The sequence below is a fragment of the Seriola lalandi genome, unplaced genomic scaffold, assembly GCF_002814215.2.
Source record: "Seriola lalandi dorsalis isolate HSWRI2012SDOR001 ecotype SW California unplaced genomic scaffold, Sedor1 jcf7180002053574, whole genome shotgun sequence".
NCBI classification, from domain to species: Eukaryota; Metazoa; Chordata; class Actinopteri; order Carangiformes; family Carangidae; genus Seriola; species Seriola lalandi.
Genome location: NW_019524127.1, coordinates 100,226 through 124,852, shown reverse-complemented (window position 1 = coordinate 124,852; position 24,627 = coordinate 100,226). Strand labels below are relative to the sequence as shown.

The following is a 24,627-nucleotide window of genomic DNA, read 5'->3' as shown; positions in this document are numbered from 1 at the left end:
ACAGCAGTCTGTTACATTTACATTTTTTGGTTGTGGTTTAAGTGGTATTTACTGGTCCCAATGAAAATGATCACTCGTAAATGATGATGGTTAGGTAAACATAGTAATTTAATGTTCACACTTGTAATCAGATGTGATGTGAGTATAAACTATATAACGCTGTTAGTGTTACGTTACTCACACTTTAAATGTAATCTTATTAGACAAGTAACATTAGACAGGGAGGAGTTGTTAAACAAAGTGGAGGAGAGCAGAGCACAGCAGCTGAGAGCTGGGTGAAGGTGCAGGGGAGAGAGATGAGCCTGGGTGCAAACTTTGCCACTGACTCTACAGCCCCATCTAGCTGATCTTTATATGTTTATTTATACCACCACCACCACCACCACCACCCGGAGAGCATGCCCCCCACTGCTGAAAAAAATCCTAGAGGAAACACTGTAGCTGAAATCACTTTGAGCCGCTAAATTACTTTGCTAACCCCATAATCCACAGTAGCTGTGTAGTGTACCTCCTAACAGGCCTCATCCAGATTTTCAATTGGATATAAAAAATAACAGGCTAAAATTATAAATATTAATGTCATTATAGAAGCCTATTGGGAACTTTATTAAGATAATCATGTAAACTTCAAAATGAAAATGTAATTCCATGATAGCAATGTAATTTTGTATGTGTTCTAGGATTACACTGGACTCGACTTTCTGGGGATAGATGAGTGGAGTGAGAGAGTGAAAGAAGAAGAAAAGAGGAGGGAATGAGAACAGAATGATGAGTAGATCAAATAAAATACTGTCCAATAATCTTACAGTACATGTCCATGTTGTTTATCCTATGATGCTATTCCTTATAGAGATTTATTATCATTGGAGTAAATGTTCTTCTGTTGGCCTAATATTCAGTTGAGAATACTGAAGACATTTACTTGGCCTTGTTGTGGATCCATGTCTTCTCAGCTAGAGCAGCACATTTTATTATGGTCTGCATTTAAATGTAGATTTGTCATCTAAAAATTAAATCTGTGAACTCTACTCCAGCATAGTGTAACAAAAATAGGTGTCAAGATTAGTGATGCTGTTTATGCCAGATTCATTCCCCACTCATGTCATATAATTCAAAATAGTAACATCAGACAATTATTGCCTCTTTTTATGTGACAGTAGTGAAATTAGTCATTGTCAAAATCTGTTGTGTTGTGGTTTGAGAAGGATGGAGACAGAGAATTATTAGATTCAAAATATGATGCAGACTCTGGATGATTTTTTTTCTTGGGCAGCTATCATGTTTTTCCCAAATGATGCACAAATGGCTTGATACAGTAAATAGTGCATGTAGCTGCTGTGAATGGGTAGAAATATTCCCTGGGGGAGCATGTCACCTGAATATTGACTTTACAAGTTGTTTACAATGTTTACAATGTCTGGCTCAGTCCCTGCTCCCAGCACCAAATTCATCCAAACTGAATCAGAGCTATCGATGTCGATCAATGCTACCGTGAATATGACTACACATAGTGGTGTATATTTTGCAAAAACATCCCTCCAGACATGAAAACATATAATGAGACACCATCAAATATTAAGTAGTTTTTTCTCCATTTGAACGGTAAAAGAAAACTGCAGCTATCATGAAGTTATTTGTGGCAAATGTCGTAATTTAAGGAGAGCTTTTCAGTATGAGCTCACCAGGAGCACCTGAAGGCAGCATTGCAGTTGCTGTACCAAACAATAGAGGGCGTCGATCTACGGATCCTGTTTCCCGTTAGCCCATCAAGCTGCAATATCCAAGCCTTGACATTGCGAAGATGGAGGCTGTTATGGTCTAGACCAGGATACATAGAAAGATAAAACTGCGAGTTTCAGAGCCCTGTTATGACAACATTTCCAGCCGGTCCAGGTAAATGGAAACCCGCCTGGTTACTTAGCTAGCGAGCAAACGTTAGCGCCTTTCCAAAGTTATGTAGCTAGTACAAATGACAGCTAATGTCAACGAACGAGCTTAGCTAACGTTAGCTAAGCTAGCTAGCAGCGTCGGATCAACTACAACGTAGTTTTAGATAACTGATAAGTTAGCACATAGAATCGCTGATTTTTTCTTAACGACAACTTGTCGTCTTTTTCAGAGAGATAGTCTTGTAACACAGAAGTCGGCCAACAGCTAACTTCAGCTAATGTCATCTGCAAGATGAAGATGTTTTGATGTCAATGCTAGCTAACATTAGCAAGCTAATCATTTTCAGAACCGTTTCCTGGTTGTGACTCCTCTGCTTGTTACCGACCCGATGTCTAGGATATAACTGGTTGGTGTGTTTCATTCCTTGACTCCGTTTTAGCTTGCAGGTCTCAAAAGCCAGCTAGTGTTTAACACACGCTATATAACGCTAGCCTTGTTACTTTTTGTTTTCTCTGGGAGGAGAGGGCGTAACGTTAGTAGTTACATTAAAAATCTGGGCTGTTCGATGGCTCCTGTTAACTGTCAAACTATGCATCACTTATCATGACTTCACACACTTCTACAGCGTTTTTTAGTTACGCTCTTTATGTCGGTATGCATGTGTTTCACAACATGACAACTGTTTTAATATTGTTTAATCTTTTGTAGTTCTTAACATTATACGTTTTAATCTTGCATTCTCCTCCCACCAAAACACACAAGATAAGTGTAAACCAGTTGAACAAGTTGAAGCTGAAATGCTGCTTGATGGACTTTTGATCATGATAATCGTGAAGATCAAAACCACTCAAAAATAGCCTAATGCTGTGAGAGGTATGTGTGTTTTTCTCAACAACACAGTCTTGCCTGGAGTATTCTTACAACAGAGGATACAACTGTACTGGTTCTGGGTATTAAGTAACCTATTCATAGTTTTCTTAACTTGCCACATTAAGTTGACTCTACTGGATTTGTGTGTCTGCAGGTGGAGGCAGGAGGTGTGAGTAGAGTGCAGTAGACATCGGCAGCATGTACTCCGAGTGGCGCTCACTGCAGTTGGTGGTGCAGAGCGACCAGGGCCACCTCAGTGTTCTGCACACTTATCCCACCACCGTGGGCACGGAAGTGGCAAATGCCGTGGTCAAGCCTCTGGGCACAGCTGTGAGCCCTGTCGCCACAGAGAACATCCTCAAGACAGATAAGGAGGTGAGAGAAATGTCCATGCTGGTGTGCATTATGCAGTGTTTGACATTTCAATTGAATACCTTTGTAGACTTCCAAGTTGCCAGCTCCATCACCAAGGCACAAGAGAGTCTGTCAGCTTGAACACTTGCAGTACATTCGAAGTGTTCAGACCCCTTTACCTTTTTCATATTTTGTGGTGTTGCAGCCTTATGTTAAGGTCATTTAAAACCATTTTTTCTGTCATCACTCTACACTCGATACCCCATAATGACAAAGCAAAAACAGAATTTTAGAAATTTTTGCAAATCTGTTGAAAATGGAAAACTGAAATATCACATTGACATACGTATTCAGGCCCCTTGTTATGGCAGTTAAGCTCAGGTGCCTCGCCTCCCATTTCTCTTGATCATCTTAGAGATGTTTCTACAACTTGATTGGAGTCCTGTGGTGAATTAATTTGACTGCACATTTGGAGAGGCACACACCTGTCTATATAAGGTCTCGCAGCTGGCAATGCATATCAGAACAAAAACCAAGCCATGTGGTCGAACAAACTATCTGCCAAGTTCAGAGACAGTATAGTGTCGAGGCACAGATCTTGGGAAATCCACAAAAACATTTCTGCTGCATTTAAGGTTTCCAACAGCACAGGCACCTCCATAATTCTTAAGTGGAAGTTTTCAACAACCGGAACTCTTCCTAAAGCTGGCCGCCCAGCCAATTCGAGCAATTTGGAAAGAAGGACGTTGGTAAGATAGGTGAATAAGAACCTGGAAAGTGAAGGGGTCTGAATACTTTCTGAATTCACTGTGTTTTATCATGACTGAAGAGAGGTTGGCTTCATCGATCCATCAGAAGATGTATTTTAGCACAACACCAGTTAGCAGAGTTCAGTTTGTACTTCACTATTTAGTTGAGTAATTGCTAACCATTTGAAAAGCATTAATGTCAAGATATTTTTTTGTACATTCATACAACTCTGAGCTGAGATAACAGGGTTAGTGTTTGTAAAAACTCATTTGATCTCTGATTTCTTCAAATGAAGTTAAACTACTAAAACAAATATTTTGAAATTATTTCTGTGGACATGCAGCTTAGTGTGGCCACAGTGAGGGAATATATTGAAATAAGCAGTGATCAACTTAATGGTACAGCATATACACTGTAGGGTTGATGGTATGTTTGTTGACCTTGATTTTGACCAGATTCTTGACATTGAGGCCAAAGAGTTAAATTTTTATGTCAAGAGATCAGAGTCTCAAAGTGCTGTCAAAGTCCATCAAAGTGCCATTAGCAAAAACCCATTTGGGCCGTCATAAGTCTTTTTACTCAGGAGTCTCTTTGGTGTAGCTACTCTAGCATGTAAAGGCCTGACTGATGAGTGCTACAGAGATAGCTTCCCTTATCTCTGCAGGAGGCTTAGGCCTGAAACACAACAGACGCTTAAATGCTGTTGGAATAGCTCTGCCCTCACTTCACCTCTCATATAAACGACAATGGACACACTTTGCGTGCCAATGTGTATCTGTAGTTTCTCTACATGTTGTGTGTTGAGTGACAAGAAAACCACTTTGTAAATGGTTATTTTTATATCCTACAACCTCTGCAGCAAACGCTACATGTCTCTACAGTACGTGTGTTTAATGGGGATGTCCTGAGCTCTTCCTTGGGATCAGGACTGAGTCTTATTTTAGGCAGGTTAATTAAAGCCAGATCAATTTCTCATCCTTTTATTTTTTTATGCTCTGTATATGTCAGCTGTCAAAAAAGTCTCCCTTGTGCTCTGATAAAACCCTGGAATGTCTGCTCATACACACCGTTGTGAGCAATTGAACCACAGAGCTCACAGCAAGCCAGGAGTTTCAGTTAATGGTATGACTGCATGCATCAGGAATAGATGTGAGAGAAGGTGCGTTGGGTTCAAAATATTTCAGCAATATTCCTCAGGTGCACCTGTGCTGCTGGTGCTTTGAACTTCACTTCATGCTGAGGATAAAGCTCAGATAAACCTTCCTGCCAATACTGATCTGTACTGACTCCCCACCTGCTTCACGAATATTACACAAAACACTGTAGAAAATGGTACAAAATATTGCAGGAAACTGTCAAGGGGTTATACAGGCTTTTATGTCGGCAGACTTAAGGCTTTGTATGTAGTTCTATGATGCAGGAAAATTAAATAAAAAAAGACGTAGATTGAATTCAGTGTTTGTGTGTAGTGAGTATAAAATTATTATTAAATCGGGATCGTGGGCAGGAAAGCATGATTTGGAAATGATCAAATATTTAAATGTAACATTGAAGGAAGAATGATGATGTGGTTTTCATTCATCACTTGCCTTTTGAATATCTGTTTTTGACAGAATATTATTGTGTTGAAAATATGTTTTCAGAGCTGCCAGAGATACAGGACTCCTCAACAGAAATATACACAGCAAAATGCTGCAAAATAATCAATAAGTCATAATTTAAAACATTTACATGAAGTAATGAGAATGGTTTGGCTCCCTAGGTGAAGTGGACCATGGAGGTGCTGTGTTATGGCCTCACTCTCCCCCTTGAAGGGGACACTGTCAAGCTGTGTGTAGATGTGTACACAGACTGGATGATGGCCCTGGTGTCGCCCAGGGACTCGATGCCTCAGCCTGTGGTCAAGGAGCCCAATATGTACATCCAGACCATCCTCAAACATCTTTACAACGTCTTTGTACCCAGGTAAGTCAGAAATGTTCACAGAGGAGCCTTCATCTCCAATTAGCTGCAGTTTTTTTTCTAATTGAAATGAAGACTTGTTGCATGGTTGTATATGTTTGTTTTTACACCATATCTACTGCTGTTAAGAGTCCTCCTACATAAACCTCTGATACCACTTATCATGCCTGCTGTTAACACTACCTCTCTGATTTCCTTCCTTGTTCCTTCATTACAAACATGCGTCTCTGTCTCCAGGCCTGAGCAGCACAGTCTGAACCATATCAGGCTTTGCCAGCAAGTTCTGACTGCAGTCCAAAAACTGGCAAGAGAGTCTGTTTCCATGGTTAGGGAAACCTGGGAGGTGCTGCTGCTCTTCCTGCTTCGCATCAACGACACATTGCTTGCCCCACCCACTGTTGGAGGTAAGCCACTTGCTGTCCTCTTAAACCGTTCTTGATGTATTTAATTAGTTATTTGGGATAATTACTTAATAATTAATTTAAATTTTTTTCCTCAGTTGGAGTGGCAGAGAAACTAGCAGAGAAATTGATGGCAGTGCTGTTTGAGGTGTGGCTGCTTGCTTGCGCGCGCTGTTTCCCCACACCGCCGTACTGGAAGACGGCGAGGGAGATGCTGGCCAACTGGAGACACCACCCGCCTGTTGTAGAGCAGTGGAGCAGAGTGGCCTGTGCCCTGACCTCCAGGTGAGAAAGGCATCAGTTCAAATTCATGTGGTTTTGGATTTAGCCCTGAAAAAGGATTAAATCACACAGTCACTGAGGGTCAGTTTTGTTTAGATTTTTATTATTGAGTCGTTTGAGTAGAGTTAAAATAGTTGCCTATCTGCCTTGCAGGGTATGTACTCTCTGAGTGAGACAATCTGTGCGTCTCTGTCTGTTTTCCAGACTTTTGCGCTTTACCCACGGACCGTCCTTCCCACCTTTTAAAGTTCCTGATGAGGACGCCAACCTGATTCCTTTAGAGATGGACAGTGACTGTGTGGCACAGACGTGGTACCGCTTTCTCCACATGCTCAGGTGCATAATTCCTCAACATTATTGCATTCTCTGTGTTCTTACCTGAAAATAACAAAGCTCCTCTTTCATTAAACTAACCCCTAACAGACACAGATGGTTTCTTTCTTCACCTGTTGGAAGAGACAAGAAAGTTGTTGCACATAGTGGGACTAAAGCACCTCATATCATTCCTATCAAGAATTCCTCTTCTCTATGTACTCTACTTCCTGTCTATAAAAGAATCACGTTATGTTAATTTGTTTAAAGGTCGGGTTTTTTATGATTTCATTCATCCATCCCTTCTTTTAATCATTCATTCTTTCATTCAGCCTTCTGTCTGTCCATCTATCTGTTGGTTTTATCCAGTCTTATATCAGATATAACATACATCCAAAACAGCATCTGTAAGCTTTTTGCATTAATGCATGAATTTGCTGTCCATTTGTTTCCAGCAACCCAGTGGACCTGAGCAACCCTGCGATAGTGAGCACCACTCCAAAGTTTCAGGAGCAGTTTCTTAACTCCAGCGGTATCCCTCATGAAGTGGTGCTGCATCCGTGTTTGAAACAGCTGCCCCAGATCTTCTTCAGGGCCATGAGGGGTGTCAGCTGCCTAGTGGACGCCTTCTTGGGTAAGATGAACATTTGGGGGGAGACGGTTCAGTGTAAATGTTTAAAAAAAAAAAAAGAAAAAAAAGAAGCTAACAAAAGGATGTATTTCAGAATTAAAAGGTAAAACTCATCACAGTGATTCTACATGTTCTTTGTAAGTTTTAGCAAATATACCTAAAAGCATATCAACATTATTCCTGTTTTTGAAATTGTTATGCTTACCCTCTAGGCACCTATTGATGCTCATTCATATTAAAATTAGATAATTGTGGCACGGGATAATGAGGATTTCCAGCCGCTGCCCTACTTAACATTCAAAAGAGACGAGGTTAAAAGCAGATGTAGTGTTTATTGTGATCCATCTCAAGTGAATGTCAAGATGCTTAACAGCTTAACTGTCGTTGTGGGTTGAAATCTGTGGATACCAATGGCTGCTGGAGGGTAAATAAAATATACATTTAAAAAGCTAAAAAGGGTAAGCAAAAATGTAAAGTATATGTGATGAGTGGTGAAAAAAGTCAAGTATGTCAGAGGAGCCAGCAATACAAGGCACTTGCAAGTTCTTGTAACAGCTTTTACTCCTTTCCCGGTTGTTGTACAGGCACTGCTCCTGAGCGAACTCAAGATGGAGGATGTCAGTCAGTAACACCTGTTGAAACATTTGAATAGAAAAATGTCCGTGTGTATTTTTGTCTTTACACTGTAGGTATCTCTGTTGAAAAGAGAGATGTACGCGAGAGGGTGTTCACTTTTTCCCCAGTGCTGCTCTCTCATGGTACAGACATCGGCTGACACATCATATAATGAGATGGGAATATAATGGTCTATTTATTGGTGGTGATGATATTAACAACTGGGATTAGTTTTGCTGTTGCAAAATGATAAGTCCCAGACATTCAGACTAAACTACAAGATCATCAACAAGGGGGTCTCCTGCGGGAATAAAAAGTCAATCAAGATGGATGGAGATCAATTACTGGTGATTTGTATCTAACCATTGTCTTGCATGTCTACCAATGAACATTATCTATGATCAACTTACGGACTCAAAACTTCATTTTTCTGCCTCCTTAATAATATTAGAAATTAGAGAATGATTTAATTTACAAAGCCAGTTCTGGCTACTGGAAACTTTAATGACCTTTCTATCAACAGGTATATCACGTCCCAGAGCTGACAGTGCCCCGCCCACCCCAGTCAACAGATTGAGCATGTCTCCGCCCCCCTCCATCACCAACACCACGCCCCCTCACAGCCGCAAGCAGCGGCATACAGTGGTCACCAAAACCACAAGCAAGAGTTCGACTGTAAGTGCATTAAATCACCACAAACTGCAGAGCTGTGTTTTTATTGTTTATTATTTGCAGTTGATCTAATGACAAAACAGGGCTAATACATTTGTCATATTTATGTGAAGAAATTATCTTTTTGACTCATCTTTTATATGTTTGATTTGTTAGTTGCACTGATCATGCTGTCAACACCCCGATCAGATGTCTTCCTCTATCCCTCCCCACCCTGCAGGGCAGTGGAAGTCAACCAACCAAAGCATCCCAGCAGCAACAGCAGCAGCAGCAAACTTCGTCCTCCCCGACCCTGCTTTCCAGCCCCAACCAGAGCAGCTGGGAGTCTCGGCCTCTGCCGGCCCCGGCACGGCCAAAGGTCAACAGCATCCTTAACCTGTTCGGCCAGTGGCTTTTCGACGCTGCTCTGGTGCACTGTAAGCTCCACAGCGGCCTCAGCCGAGACCCGAGCATGACCGGTAAGAAGTGAGACGATGGCTATAGCGTTTCCATTAATGCATGGTCAGGTGGGTGTTCTGTCGCTGTTCTTTAGTATGTGTCTTTGTGGAGTTCTCTGTGTTTTTGGTGTCTTTGTTATTTTTTATTGTATGTCGTTGGGATATCCTTTCCTTTTTCACCATTTTCTCTGAAACTTCTTTGTGTTTTTCTGTGTGTGGAGGGCTTGGTTAGAAGTGGCGTGGTATGAAATTTCCATCTGATTCTAATTCATTTACATCTACCAACTATTTATACATGGCTAAAACTGCATATAGTCTATAACCATATGCTGAGGACTTCATATAGATTCATTTTTATTGGTAAAATCATCGCTAGAGGAGTCAATGACAGCACATTCAGTATTTAGTATTTTAAAATAAATTTGGCTTTTCATTGGCTCTCCATTTATTTTTCTCTTTTTGGTGTAGTGTCCTGCACGTGTCTACCATGTCTGATTAATGTTAAAGAGTTGTAATGGGTCAAAAGTCATGTATTGAGGAGAACAAAAAAAAAAACAATTCATGCCTGATATGAATTGATCCCAAAATATTGGATCTGCTTTGATTTTGTGTCTCTCCACTATTTCTGTTATCTTGCAGCCTCTTTTATCCAAATTCTCCTTTCTTATAAATCTTGTAAGTAGGAACGGCAGCTTTTTTTCCTCACTTGATTTGCGTTTCTTGACAAATCTTCCTGCTTTTTAGTTGAGTTCCTCATGATCATCGCCATTGTCACCATTGTTTTCTGTTCCCACTCCTTGTCATATATAAAAGTTCACCAGCGTTCTCTCAGCGTTTCTCCAAAGGTGATGGAATGGGTTTCACCAACTGACCACTTGTCTCGATCATAACGTTGCCAGTTTGTGACGCCACCCCGTTTTTGAGTTCTCATTTTCTTTTTTTTCGGGTCACACTAATCCTTATTATTTAGTTTCAGACCCCCCCCGCCCCCCGCCCCAAGTTCAGCATTATTGTTTTGTTTGTTGTAATTTCCTTTTGTATTGTTGGTTTACTTGAGTTTTGATTTTGATTGGTTTGGTGCCTCAATGCATGAAGTGAATGTTCTGTACCTTGAGTGACAGTCATATAATTGCGGCAGCGAGGGAGCTGACACAGGGATTTTGTTTAGTGGTCTTGCAGCAGAGAATGACTGACACATTTTATTGCCAGCACACTACACTTGGTCATGCCTTGTGCCAGTGATAGGTAGAACTTCTACGGCAAACTCTTTGTGTCAGAGTTCCCTTTTATTGAATGCTTTTAAATGATGTGAATGTGTGTTTGCAGTCATTAAAGTCTTTGTTTTATCTTTTTGTGATAGTGATTAAAATGTCTGCTTTGTGGTGCTTTTGTTTTTCCAGTTTTTGTTACTTTTTGTTGTACTGTGCATACAGTAGATACATGTTTGCCTGTTTCTCATACATGCATGAGTACTAATGACCAAATTACAATTCAGCGTCCTTTCATTCTGTGTCTCTTCCCACTCTCTACAGCGATAGCCACTCAAGTAGGTCTGGAGCTGAGGAGGAAGGGTTCTCAAATGTCCACCGACTCCATGGTGTCGAACCCCATGTTTGACGCCAACGAGTTCCCAGAGAGCTACGAGGCAGGACGAGCGGAGGCCTGCGGGACTCTCTGCCGCATCTTCTGTAGCAAGAAAACAGGAGAAGATATTCTGCCTGTTTACCTGTCCAGGTAACATAGTCAACTTTCTTATTTTGTTCATCAGTCTAACTGTGCACATGCAATTTTTCTGTTGGCTGTTAAGATCTTAAACTGTCTTTCTGCAGGTTTTACATGGTTCTGATTCAGGGTCTCCAGATCTCCGATTTCATCTGTAGACCAGTTCTTGCTTCCATCATTCTCAACTCCTCTTCTCTCTTCTGTACTGACCTGAAGGGCATCAATGTGGTGGTGCCCTACTTCATAGCTGCCCTGGAGACTATTGTACCAGACAGGTTAGACTAGTAGTGCTTACACTAATTTTGGATGAATGTACTACATAACATTTTCATGAATGTGAAAACCATATGATCTTAGTCAGGTTTCTCCGTTTGAGGGCAATTTTGAGGATATTGTCTCAAGTTTGTCTATGTGAGATTTGTTTGTACTCCTCCAGGGAGCTGTCCAAATTCAAGATGTATGTAAACCCTACCGACCTGAGGAGAGCCTCCATCAACATCCTGCTGGCCATGTTGCCACTGCCGCATCACTTTGGCAACATCAAATCAGAGGTAACTCTTGCTTACTTCTTTCATTTTATTGGTTTATTGGTGCATTTTTTCAGTACAGAATTTAAAAGATTTTGAGTCAGTTTTTGTCATTGAACCTAATTTCTCCTTTTCTTTTAGCTTATTTGAAATGTTTAACAGGTTAAAGGCATGAGAGCTTAGATCATTCTTTCTTTACATTTTCAACTCCACAAGGCTTTTAGATTTTCGCATTGCAGTAAAGCAAGCCCTAAAAGTTTTTATTCTTTGCTTCATTTTCAGATAAACCAGGTTGTTAACTATATTGACTTTGTGTGCTTCAGGTTCTGTTGGAGGGAAAGTTCAATGAGGAGGATGGGTGGCCTCATGACCAGCCCGTTTCCTTCCTGTCCCTGAGGCTACGTCTTGTCAATGTCCTGATAGGAGCGCTGCAGACTGAGACCGACCCCACTAACACACAGCTCATCCTGGGTATCTGCTGCCCCCTTAACATCCTCTCTATCCATTTATTTTGCCTCTCCATATTATTTGTGCTGTATTTATGCTGACCTAAATCATTTTCAAAATTTTCTGTCCATATATTGTTCTTTGTATATTTTTTATTGTTAATCCCCCCCCCCCCCTCTCAGGTGCAATGCTCAATATTGTTCAAGACTCAGCACTGTTGGAGTCCATAGGTGCACAGACCGAAACAGTAAGGCTCAGATCACTGCTGTTTCCTACGGCTAAATAATTAACATTTTATGATGCTAGCAGCGGTGTCATGGACTGGACATCAAGATTGCTTTTTTTTTTGTGGTGGCAGGGAAGTATAGATGGGAGTCACATGACAGTGAGGAGTCACAGCCGCACCAACAGTGGCATTAGTTTCACCAGTGGAGGCAGCACAGAGGCTACCAGCCCAGACTCTGAGCGTCCGGCCCAGGCCTTGCTTCGAGACTACGGTAAGACACGCAGATACTCATGCACTAATATCCTTGTGCTTGGTGAATTAACACAATAGCGCTGGTTTTGGTGAGATGGTGCATAACAGACTTGCTGGAGCGTTATTTCATGTGGTCAGTACCTGTTTCCTGATCAGTGTAAACATGTCACTTACTAAATTAACACATTTGTTCTTTATAGCTAACGTGGTTAAAGTGCTTTGCAGAGTTAAAAGGCGTTGGGTAAAATGTTTTTGTAGGTGATTCAAAGTTATTTGTTGCTGTGATGCTGTGCTATGAAACAACATTTTGGCACTGAGACGTATGGAGTGCCAGGGCTGATTGCATTTTTCTCTCTAATTGATTGGTTGCAGCAGTGTTGACTAATCAAAAGCATTTCAAAGATTTTCTCTTTTTCTTTGGAGGACTGAGCGATGGTTGACTGACATTGTGATGTTAGAGTTGTTTTTTTTAATTATAAATTACTTTTTTTTTTTTTTTAAATAAATTGATAATGACAGCTATGAGAGCTTCAATTCTATGTCTATTTTCTCTGAGCATTGTGCGGCTTATAGGCGACTTTATCCAGTAGGATATAGGGGGAGGGGGTTCTGCAGGGTTCCTGTGGGACAGGATGGTTGTATTGCATTGTGTGGCTCAATACTGGACAGGAAAAACAAGAGCGAGCAGGAGTCTGGGGGGGGTCATTGTTTCATAAACGGCAACCAATTCAGCAGAATTTGGGATTTTTTTGTTCATCATAAATTCAGAAAATAAGAGGCCAGATCTGCATCTTGGAGAGGCTCGATGCCGAAGCATCAACATCATCACTTAGTGTTTTTAGCTCTCCTTGATTCTTTAGGTAGAAACTCTGAAATAGATAGATGGAAGAAATAATTACTCTTGATCAGAAGAACTTTATTATATTTAAATACTAAGTAATTCTTTAAATTGTCAGGGTTTTTTTGTTTTTTTAAAAAAACTGAATTACTTGTCACTTATTTAGCCAGTGTTGGACAATTATATCATACAATTTTTTTGTCTTAAAAGTCAAAATAAGGATTTTTAAAATGTTGACATCGCTCAGCCCTGTTCCTCCGCAGTTTATTTATTATCTATTCCTCAGTCCAAACTTTGCTCAATATTGTGTGCTGTTCTGATTTCAAACACAGTGCATGTTCTCAATACCTAAACGTATCTTTGGCATCCAGGACATTTTTCCTGTAAGCATGTGTACTTAAGCTTTGCTGCATGAATTCTGCTTTGCTCTATCTATCTTTGCGGTGTTTGGTATTTCCGGGTGTTATATGGTCTAGCTCTTCCAGATACGGCGGCAGGCCTGCTGGTGCGCAGCATCCACCTGGTCACCCAGAGGCTCAACTCTCAGTGGAGGCAAGACATGAGCATTTCCCTGGCTGCCCTGGAGCTGCTGGCTGGGCTTGCCAAGGTAAAGCTAGCACCACAGAGACTCACTGTAACAATCTGCACTCAAGTACTGTATGTCTTCAGGTTTATCCATGTTACCCAACCAAGTCTCAACCAGCAATATCTCTTAGTTCAACACTGTAAATTTATGAAACCACAGCAGTTTTCTCCTTCAAGACCAAGGCTCACAGAAATTGATGATGTGACACTCGACAACTCATTATAGGGCTTTATCTTAAACATTGATCCCTCCCAAATGAGACACACCAGAGTCACAGATAGCAAAAATAGCGTTGCATCTGGGTAGTTCATGTCAACTTATGAGTCAGAATTTTCCAAGTTCATCACAAGGGGGTTGCCCTCATTGTGTCAAAAAGTACAGCAGCATAAGTTTCTGTAATGACTGTACAGTTGTTTTTTACGCCTTGAAATGTGTCGCTTTCTAAATACGGACTCATTAGTAAAATGGACAGTAATTGGCTTTAATATGTGAATATCTGACACAAATTCAGAGGAAAAGACCAGGATAACATTGAGGTTACATGAGGTTATTTGATTTACATAAATACTATTTCTAAAAATATTGTAATTTCATTTTTTAATTAAAAGCACAATGAATCAAATGTGTCCTAATTTAGTAAAACAGTTAATCTCTTATGCACCAAAGCCTATAAAACATTTTTTCCCAATGGCATGAAATGAAGAATTTCTGTTATGTGTCTAATGTCGAGCATTTTCCTTTACTTGTGGTATACGTCTAAACCAGGTAAAGGTGGGAGTAGACTCTGCAGACCGTAAACGTGCTGTCAGCTCTATATGTGGGTACATTGTGTACCAGTGTAGCCGTCCAGCTCCTCTTCAATCCCGAGACCTCCACTCCATGATTGTAGCTGCCTTTCAGTTTCTGTGTGTGTGGCTCACAGAACACCCTGACATGCTGGATGAGAAGGTAAGCTTAAAGACTGGATTTGAAATATTGCTCCGATATGTTGTTTGGTTAGAGGCTTAGAGTTTTGTTAAAATACACTGTTCTCTCTTTTTGTATCAGGATTGTTTGGTAGAGGTGTTGGAGATTGTGGAGCTGGGGATCTCTGGTAGCAAGTCTCGACAGGAACAGGAAGTTCGACATAAAGGAGAGAAGGAGCACAACCCAGCTTCGATGAGGGTAAAGGACGCTGCTGAGGCGACTTTGTCCTGGTGAGAATCGTCAGACTTTTATACAGAATGGATCAGAGTTAAAGTTATTTGATTTAATTAATTGTACTTTTTCTTGTACATGGCCATCTTTTAAGAAAGGGAAGAATTTACATTCCTAAAAGACATTCTGTTGGGTATTCAACTCAGTATGTGGAGGAGGAACTCCTTTGCATACACCCAATCAAAACATGTAGTAACATTTTTATTAAACAGTAACAGTCGCCTTTGTAAAGGTGACAGAGTGACATCCAGACAGCAGAGTATGACACTGACTCCACAGAGGTCTGAAGCAAGCACAGACACTTGTTTTGTCTTGCAGCTTGGCTTGTTGACAAGGTAGCAAAGTAAAAGTCCACCATGTTAAAGTGCATTTGTATTGCTAATGATAAAGAAAATATGTCTTATAACTGCTATGTTATATGTTTGATATACAGTATACATCATTAATAGATAACAGCCTTTGGTGTTGCCTGAGAAAATAAAGGAAAACTTAATACACACGATACGGTCAAAGCATTTCTGAATAAAAATATATTTTTTCCTTTCAACAGTAATATAATATTGGAAATAAATTAAATTTTTGTAAAAGTTAGAATTTTAGCACTAAATTATTGATTTGTCTGTTTCGCTGCTTCGTCAGTGACCTAGTTTTTCTGCTGAACCACACGGGCGACTTTTGTAATGACACGTACCCATTGAACCAGTTTCGGCTCATTTGTGTCCTTGTGTTCCTGTGGTGTTCCCCAGTATCATGCAGGTGCTCGGGGCCTTCCCTTCTCCCAGCGGGCCCGCCTCCACCTGCAGCCTACTGAATGAAGACACCCTGATCCGCTACGCCAGACTCAGTGCCACAGGGGCCAGCAACTTCCGCTACTTTGTCCTGGACAACTCGGTCATCCTCGCCATGCTGGAGCAGCCTCTCGGCAATGAGCAGAGTCAGTGGCTTAGCATCCTTCCTTTGACATAATAATAGTTTATTGCAATACAGGGGAGAACTAAGGTCTTTCTGGGTTCATTTTCAGTTGTAAGTAGAGGCTGTATTACCTGCCAAGTACCAAGCACCGGTAAATAACAATAAATGTTCAGTAGAATGTCTCTGTCCTCACAGACCCCAGTCCATCAGTGACAGTTTTGATCCGAGGCACAGCCGGCAGACATGCCTGGACCATGCAGCTCTTCCACCAACCCAGAGGAGCTCGGGCCAATCAGAGGGTGAGATCACACTGTAGATTACTGGATAAGGATTGCCAACAACGCTAAAGCATCATCACCCTAGAAATATTTGAATGTGACACCTTAGAGTCGCGGGTTTGTTAAATTTGAAACTCCACAACTGGTTCACTGATAACACATCTCCATATCCGTCTGCTTCTCTCTTCCCACAGCAGGTGTTTGTTCCCGAGGGCCGTCCGATGCCCAACAATGACGTGGGGATCAAATACAACGTCAAGCAGAGGCCCTTCCCTGAAGAAGTGGATAAGATTCCCCTTGTCAAAGCTGATGTTAGTATTCCTGACCTGGATGACATTGTCAGTAGAGAGGTAAGAGAAAAGCTTTCTGTTAAATCCTTTTATTGATCTCATATCCACATTATGGCTAATCACATACAAATAAGATAATTCTACTATGGGTATAAGCTAAACCAAGATTATTTGTTGTCATTGCTAAAAAAAAAAAAAAAATAGCCATAAAGTAAATTAATTGATCATATTATTTGTTATTATACAAACTCAGGTGTGTTGTTTGGGCTGGCAGGATGATTCAAGAGCTACAAATAAACTGAGTAATCCCCCACACGTGAGTTGTTGGAGGGATGCAATTTCACTCGGGTGTCTCTTGGAAAAGAGGTTCAAATCATCTGGTTTGGTGACAGATTCTCGATGATTGTTTTGTGTGGTTTCTCAATCCAATGCAATAATTAATAAATGAGGGCTGAATCAATTACTCTCTGATAGTGTGTATTAAAAGCTTCACAAAGACTGGATTTATTAACAGGCTATTATACTGGATTGGATGAGCTTGTACAAGTTTAGCTAATGAAATGGTGACTTCTTTTCTGTTCAAATGTTTGGTAACAACATTTTAAATCACAGACGCACACGAGTGACTCTTCACATCGTCTCTGGGGGATGACACCTCTGTGTTTGGACTGTGGGACTTGCCCTTTTTGGGTTAATGCTGAATTTAGGCAGTCCAGTGCCATTCATCAGCCAAAGTGTCTTGAAATTGTCTTTAAAAAAAAATGTCCCGTCTCCGTCTTCTTTTCAGCTGGAAGTTCAGCACGACAAGCTTCGCATTCTGATGCACAAGCAGATAGAGTATGAGAACGCCTTGGAGCGGCACAGTGAGGAAATCTGGAAGTCCAAACCTTTCCCCGACCCACAGATAGACTGCAAACCCCCCCCACCCTCACAGGAGTTCCAGACGGCACGCCTCTTCCTCTCCCACTTTGGCTTTCTGTCTCTGGAGGCACTCAAGGTTGGTTAAAACGTAATTCGTCTGATAACTTTATTGTTCATGGCAAATGAGAAAATCTCTTGGACTGAACTTGTGCAAAAACATTTTCTGCCAATGTCGAATATCATCTATAAGCCTTCCCGCTGCTTATACTGAACTTTAATTGGTCATTTTGCCTTGTGATTCTGTTTAACTCTCTGTTGCCTTTATTTAAACTTGAGAAATCATTGGGGGCTGGTCCTCATTTATAATTATATTTAGAAATAAAACTATCAAATAAACAGCCATATATAAATGCTTTTTTTAAGTTTAAATTCATACTCATAATAAAGTATAATGATACCGTAATGTGAAAAGTCATATTCTTACATACATTCATAATATTGTTCTTGTTAATACAGTTTATTTAAAATGTACTTACATTCATTTATTATTGATAGGAACCCAACAACAGTCGTCTACCTCCTCATCTGATTGGCCTGGAGTCATCCTTGCCAGGGTTTTTTGATGACATCAGCTACCTGGACCTGCTTCCCTGCCGGCCATTTGACACTGTCTTTATTTTCTATGTGAGAGCTGGACAGAAAAGCAGCCATGAGGTGAGGGAACGCAGGCAACACATAACAGATTCTCAATAAAACAGTGTTGATGCTGTTACAGTATTTGTATAAAAATGTCTGAATAAGAATGGATCTGTACTTGTTCTGTGTGATCAGATCCTGAGGAATGTGGAGTCATCATCCAGTGTCCAGCCCCACTTCTTGGAGTTCCTGCTGTCCTTGGGCTGGCCTGTGGACGTGGGACGCCACCCAGGATGGACGGGACACCTAGATACCAGCTGGTCCCTCAACTCCTGCTCCGACAGCAATGACATACAACAAACAGGTAAACTACTAAACTAACTCCTGCGTTAGAGCTGAAAAAAGATCTTATCTATTAGATGTTTGTGGTAACTAACTCAATGAGTAACTTTTTAAAAAAATTTCCCTGTAGAGGAAGCAACTACTCCTGAGGACACAGGAGGTTCTGTGTTCAATGGGGAGAAGAAAGTTTTGTACTACGCTGATGCTCTGACAGAGATTGCCTTCGTTGTTCCATCTCTAACAGAAAATTCTGGTCAGTGTTGAATATGAACTGATAGAGATTGTATATGATGAAAACCCAGTGAGGGAGTCGGGACTGACAGAGTTGCCATTTGCTCTTTGCTGTCTCCCAGAGGAGTCATCAGTGCACAGTGACTCCACAGTGGAGGCAGACACCAACACAGACGTCATGCCTGGTTTACACAAACAACCCAATCTCACACTGGAGCTGTTCCCCAACCATTCTGAAAACCTGGAGTCTGCCAAGAAGGTAAAGTTGGGCTTAATGTGTGTGTATCTAAATTGTATACTGGCATTTCTGATTATGATTTCTAAGTCATTTAATGTGGCGTTTGCTTAATCGTGCTGCGTGTTGTGCTTTTTCTTTAGCTGAGTCCTTTGGTGAAGACAAAGAGGTCATCGACTGGAAAGTCTTTCCCACCACTGGGTCCCGAAACAAAGGTGTTTGTGGTCTGGGTGGAGCGCTTTGATGATATTGGTAGGCACATGCTCTTTATTCTGCCTTAATGTCCTGTAATTTGAGACTACTAGTAATGGGGTGAAAATCTAATGTTTCTCTCCATATATTATATTATATTATATTATCTTTCTTTTTTTTTTCTAGCAATTTCTCTTGAATGATTTCTCTATACAAAATATTGTAGTCTTAAATACTTAACCTCTGTAGCCTTACAACGTAACTATGAAAAAGTGATTCTGAAGTACGTGACCAATGGTTTGAGGTACTTGAATGTCACTGTTTCTGTGTTTTTAGAGAACTTCCCGTTGACTGATCTGTTGGCTGAAACCAGCACGGGCTTGGAAGCTAGCATGAGCAACAGCACTTCCTGCAGGTATTCAGAAGTTTACGCTTTTGCTGTCAGTATGGAACGCATACAGTTCATGAATTGGTATTGGGTTAGTTCAGTTCTGCAAAACAGCATGTGCTCTGAAATGCATAAACACACAAGAGTGCAAAACAGGAAGTACAACATGCAGTGTATGCAAAAGCAAGCAGAGAAAAGGAACTGTGACAGAGCCGTGATGACAGTTAGGAGTTTGAAGTGGCTTAAAGGAAAATACGTTTTTTTTTCAAGTGTGATTCATATGTATGTTGTTTTTAAGGTAGAGATAATGTGGTACTTAGCAACTTCATTATCAAGGAAATGGATCACAAGCATCAAATGGATTTAAACGTGTTGTATTTAACCAAATTAATAATATCACCTTTGAGAGTGCGTCATCTGAAGCTATGTGATCTGATACAACATAACAACCATTTATTTCATCTGTGACATAACTAATTTTTCCGATTGCCAAGTTTCCTTGGAAGATAATGAGTGGGTGGCATATTTGAAAATTGCTAAATTGATTTTTTTCTTATTTTCAGAGCAACCACAGAAGCTATTTTTGGCCAGTCAGGCATAAACACACTGACACATTTTTTCTGCCTACAGAATTGTTTCTTGTCGCGTGAAAACCTGTTAGTATTTACGCTTAAGTTCAGTCAAGTGCTACATGACGACACTCTGATCTGTCAAAATATGTTTGTCTTTCCAGGTATAAATATGGTCATCATTTACAAATGTCATTTTGTTTTATTATTAAATGATGTTTCAGGAATCAGCTTTGTACACAAAGCAAAATCATATCCTGTGTTTTTATAAACACAGAACAAACTCAGAAATAGTAGCAAGCAGCAGTGATGTGTATCTGCATGCACTTATTGTTATGGACCTAACGTGCATGGTTTTGCCCTAGTGATGGTAAGATTAATAGAATGACTTGTAATGCTGTTCCTCAAACATATACATTGTATATTTAAATATTTTTCGACGTATTCCCACGGGAAACAAATCACATTTTAAAACAGTTTAAAACTACAGTCATATTACAGTGATTCTTTATCATTCTAGTTTGTGGCAAATCACTTTCAGTATCTTCTTTACGTTTTGTCTTCCTAATTGTTCCTGCTGCAGGTCGGGGTTACTAGAGAAGGACGTTCCTCTGATCTTCATCCACCCTCTGAAGACGGGACTCTTCAGGATCCGGCTGCATGGAGCTGTGGGCAAATTTGGCATGGTGATTCCCCTGGTGGACGGCATGGTGGTCAGCCGCAGAGCTCTAGGTAATAGCTGTGTGTGGCTTGCTCTGACTTAACTTGTCCCTCCCTGCCAACCACACTTCCTCTGAAAGAACAGAGTCAACACATCTTATTGCATCACTGGAAGTATATAAGGATTATTGATCATCGTACTGAAATACCAATTTGCACACATTAATATTTTATAGTTGCCATCTGACTTTGAGATGCATTGGAATTCTCCGTTTAATAAGTTTGTATTGTTTTTCAGTTTGTTCATTATGTGTTGTAACATAAACAAAGAATGGGTGTCAATTGCTATGAGGGAGCCAGTGGAAACATCATGGTTTAGCAACACCATGGAAGAACTATTTTATCATTAGCATGTATCTCTCCTGTGCTGATACACACCTTTACTTTGAAAAACACAAGAAAGGTCACGCTGCTTTTTAATGCATGTAATCTCACTTATGATCAGCAGATGGCAGAGTTGGAAGCAGGATTTTCTATCTAAGAATGCATTTAAAAAATGTTAAACTCTGTCCCTCAGTCAAAGCAGTAGGAAAAATGTTTGTACACATTCTCAGACCTGTCACATTCGACTACTGATGAGCTCACGTGTTTGCGTCCTTCTCCCAGGGTTCCTTGTGCGTCAAACAGTCATCAACGTGTGCCGGCGGAAGCGTCTGGAAAGTGACTTGTACAACCCGCCTCACGTGAGGCGGAAGCAGAAAATAACGGAGATTGTCCAGCGTTACCGCAACAAGCAACTGGAGCCCGAGTTTTACACCTCGCTCTTCCATGAGGTGGGGGAGGGAAAGCCTCACCTCTAATACCCCTGTCCTGTCCTAACACTGGTTCACAAGCGCACACACACAACACACTCTTTTTATCTATACTCACACACCATTTACATGTGTGCGTGCATACATACACACACACACACACACACAGACACACACAAACACACACACGCAGAATCTTTATATTTATACTGTACTATTTTGTTATTTATATGAATACATATATCAACACTGTCTGCCTTTGACTCTGAGAGCAAAGTGTCAAAAACCATGCCAAGGTGGGAAAAGCTACATTTCTATGCCGCAGCCACTCACTGAACATTTGAATGGCTGAAGTTCAACAGTGTCTCTGCTCATTTAGGTTCATGCTTCGTGGCAAAAGAGTTTCAGCTTGTCTTTAACTGCAATACAATAGGTACACTGTTGGCCTTTCTGAACTTGTAAAAAAAAAAAAAAAAAAAATCTTTAAACCCTGTGACATGAGTGTATTTCACGATGGTTTGGTAGTACACAGCTGTGTCCGGAATCCGTATCTGTTTTTGTTTTAATCAAACAGATTTATGGATTGGATTTTTGCCAAGGAGATGAACATCTAAGCGTCATAAAATGTTTTGTAATAAACATCACTGCTGCGTCAAGGCAGGTGGCTTCAATAGAACAAAGAAATGATGGACAGCATTGACACGTAATCTAATTTTACAACAAATTGTCATCAACATTCAGACAACTGCTAAAGTCTTCCTAGTGCAAACACACATTTGGCCATCCAGCAGCTGACTGAGCACGCAAATGCTGCCGTTTATAGTTTGGATTGTTTTGTTTTTTCCAGATGATTTCTAGGACTCCTACGTTGTATTACTGTATGCGGATGCCATTTTCTTGGCACCTGCACTGTCTCTGTGCCAGTCTGAAAGTCCTCCCATCTCACAACAGCCACTGCACTGTTTGTGTGTGTGTGTGTGTGTGTGTGTGTTATATTTGTGTGTGTGTGTATGTACACGGCCACATGTATGCTTATTCAACCAGTCAAAACCATTGACCCTACAGGGAGTCACAGTGACGCCCTAAAACCCCTATAGGTGGCATTTAAAGATGAATTTTGTCACAGAAATTTGACTCAGAATAATTCAGTTTCGAAAAGTTAAATTTCCTCGGTCAAGACATAACCCTAGAATTGGTTTACTCTTAATGCCTGGTAACACTAGAGTTTACTGATAGTGAGAGCAGTTACAGAGCTCCTGGACTTTGCACTTGATTGCAGGGCTAATACGAAATGACCACAAAGACATTTTAGTTGTGAAGTCTCTGCCAATACCAAACAGCACAGTTTAAGTGTCTTGCTCATCTAAACAAATCTAAGGTGACGGATTCAAAGGCCAAAATACTCAATGTAGCTAACAGCATTATATAACCTGCATTTTGACTGATCAGTGCTGTATTTTGTTTTTTTTTTCCATTTTTTAAATTCTTAACCCAGAATGAAAAAGTTATATTCAGTTTGGATTACAGAAATACGCAATTATGCCTTCACAACTTGTTTTAGTAATTTTTTTTTTTTTTTGCTTCACAATTTTTTTCACTTTTGTTTACTCACTGTACTTTTGGTTTTTATTCAAGCCCTCTCACTGTCTGCCTGTAACAATGTGAATTTATTTATCACAGAGATGGAACAGGGCAAACACCTCTAGTTTCTTTGTTATATTGGAAAGTCTTAATGCACTGAGCACATTTTATGTTTATTTTCTATTCCCTGTGGTTACCTTACATGTCTTTTGTACTTTTTGTGCATTTTGAAAGAAAACCCTGCTGAAGGAAGAGTTTTATCTTGTGAAATACGAATGAAGAAGAGGCGTCGGCGAGTTTTTAACCTATCATGTCTAATTGTGTGACTCACTTTTTATGACGGTGCTTTACGCACATGCCTTTTTTTGGAAGGAAAAAAGTACATTAAATATGCTTCAAAGATACTACATACAATCAGTCATACATTGTATCCTATGTTACTCCTCTGATGTTTGATCATATTTAAGGATTTGCCATGTACAGAAGCGGAGGATAATATGTAAATATATGATAGTGTAAGGCATTTACAAGTTGTCTGTTGCATTCATCCGAGATGGCGAGAAAAGTTATGTTTGTATGCAATTATGTGTGGGAGGATCACAATGGGTATTGAATGTAACATGCATCAATTAAAACTATTATTGACCTTTTAATTTCTCCCATTCCTAATATTTTACTTTTTGTTCACAGGATTACTATGAGGAATAAAAATGAAGTTCCACTTTTACTTTTTAACATTTAACTGATAGACTTTTTCTTTCCTGAAGCAACATAGTCTTTAGATTTAGATCTCACTTGCTCTGATTAGCTAGAGCTGAAGTTATATCAGTAATAAAATGCAGACACTTCAGTTATTCTGTTATATGTATTTGGAACACACAGTGAAAGTAGACTGGTGTTAACGGTGCAGTGAAACAAGTCAAGTATTGCTTTGAAACCACCAACAGCTCTGTGGCCTGTGACAGTAGGTGTGCCTCCAGGCGTTGAAGCTGTGTTAAATATTAACGTACTTAACAGAAATTATTATTTGTGTTTGTCTACCATCATGACAAGACTTGATCTAAACAGTTTTAAGTTTGCCTTCTTTATTTATGGATGTAACCATAGATACACACCCAAGAGCAGGTGTAGGACCACAACAGAAAATAATTTTATTTCGTATTTACACTGAAACAACAAAAAGATCATCCATGACTTGATATTAAAAAGGGAACCAGATCAAGATGACAACTTTCTGCTTATCATGTCAGAACCACGACATTATAATTACAAACTACCTGTGTCCATTCTGCTGCTGAAGGTTGCACGTTTGCACGTGTCCACCAGGGGGCGCCTTTCTCCTAAATTTACCAGCTGGATCCTGTTGTGACAGGTAGGAAACATTAGCTAACTTACTCAATATACAGTATTTAAATACTGCACATCAGGTATCAGTTAACTACTTTACAGGTCGTAAAGTAGTTGATTATAAGACACACTTTTTTTTTTAATTCTCAGGGTATTTCTTTTTTATAAAACTTGTAAGTCTTTAGTCTTATAAGTCTTTGTTTATTTTTTCCTCTTACGTTGCTAGCATAACTGCTTTTGGCTTAGAAGGAAAGATGCTAACACCTGAATTGCTAACGTAATTTATTGCTATTTTTTTTTTCATGTTTTGTGTCTTTTATGT

General features: G+C 40.1%; 1 protein-coding gene across 10 annotated transcripts; it reads left to right on the top strand.

Annotated features, from left to right (window-relative positions):
* The first annotated feature begins 1,757 nt into the window (after positions 1–1,757).
* ralgapb (Ral GTPase activating protein non-catalytic subunit beta) lies at positions 1,758–23,611 on the top strand. 10 transcript variants are annotated; one of them, XM_087172658.1, is made up of 33 exons: positions 1,784–1,893; positions 2,237–2,296; positions 2,915–3,135; positions 5,627–5,829; positions 6,064–6,230; positions 6,326–6,512; positions 6,714–6,845; positions 7,277–7,455; positions 8,142–8,210; positions 8,591–8,742; positions 8,960–9,197; positions 10,709–10,910; positions 11,006–11,173; positions 11,335–11,449; positions 11,749–11,896; positions 12,055–12,119; positions 12,231–12,369; positions 13,665–13,795; positions 14,540–14,722; positions 14,822–14,970; positions 15,718–15,905; positions 16,079–16,182; positions 16,356–16,511; positions 16,705–16,767; positions 17,239–17,448; positions 17,868–18,026; positions 18,144–18,312; positions 18,421–18,543; positions 18,644–18,780; positions 18,900–19,008; positions 19,285–19,363; positions 20,489–20,637; positions 21,232–23,611. In XM_087172658.1, exons 3-33 carry the CDS (start codon positions 2,959–2,961, stop codon positions 21,423–21,425), a joined length of 4,644 nt encoding a protein of 1,547 aa, XP_087028784.1. In that variant the 5' UTR covers positions 1,784–1,893; positions 2,237–2,296; positions 2,915–2,958; the 3' UTR covers positions 21,426–23,611. The 10 variants fall into 10 exon arrangements, with proteins under 10 accessions (XP_087028786.1, XP_087028785.1, XP_087028783.1 ...); XM_087172660.1 differs by lacking the exon at positions 2,237–2,296 and having other exon boundaries at positions 1,758–1,893; positions 13,674–13,795; XM_087172659.1 differs by lacking the exon at positions 2,237–2,296 and having other exon boundaries at positions 1,758–1,893; positions 16,359–16,511.
* The last annotated feature ends 1,016 nt before the right edge of the window (positions 23,612–24,627 follow it).

Bases quoted from the DNA above. Each gene is read 5' to 3' on its own strand.
- ralgapb (XM_087172657.1), top strand. From the start codon at position 2,959: ATGTACTCCGAGTGGCGCTCACTGCAGTTGGTGGTGCAGAGCGACCAG. The intron at 3,136-5,626 runs GTGAGAGAAATG...TTGGCTCCCTAG, and splicing joins TCCTCAAGACAGATAAGGAG to GTGAAGTGGACCATGGAGGT. The intron at 13,796-14,539 runs GTAAAGCTAGCA...CGTCTAAACCAG, and splicing joins TGCTGGCTGGGCTTGCCAAG to GTAAAGGTGGGAGTAGACTC.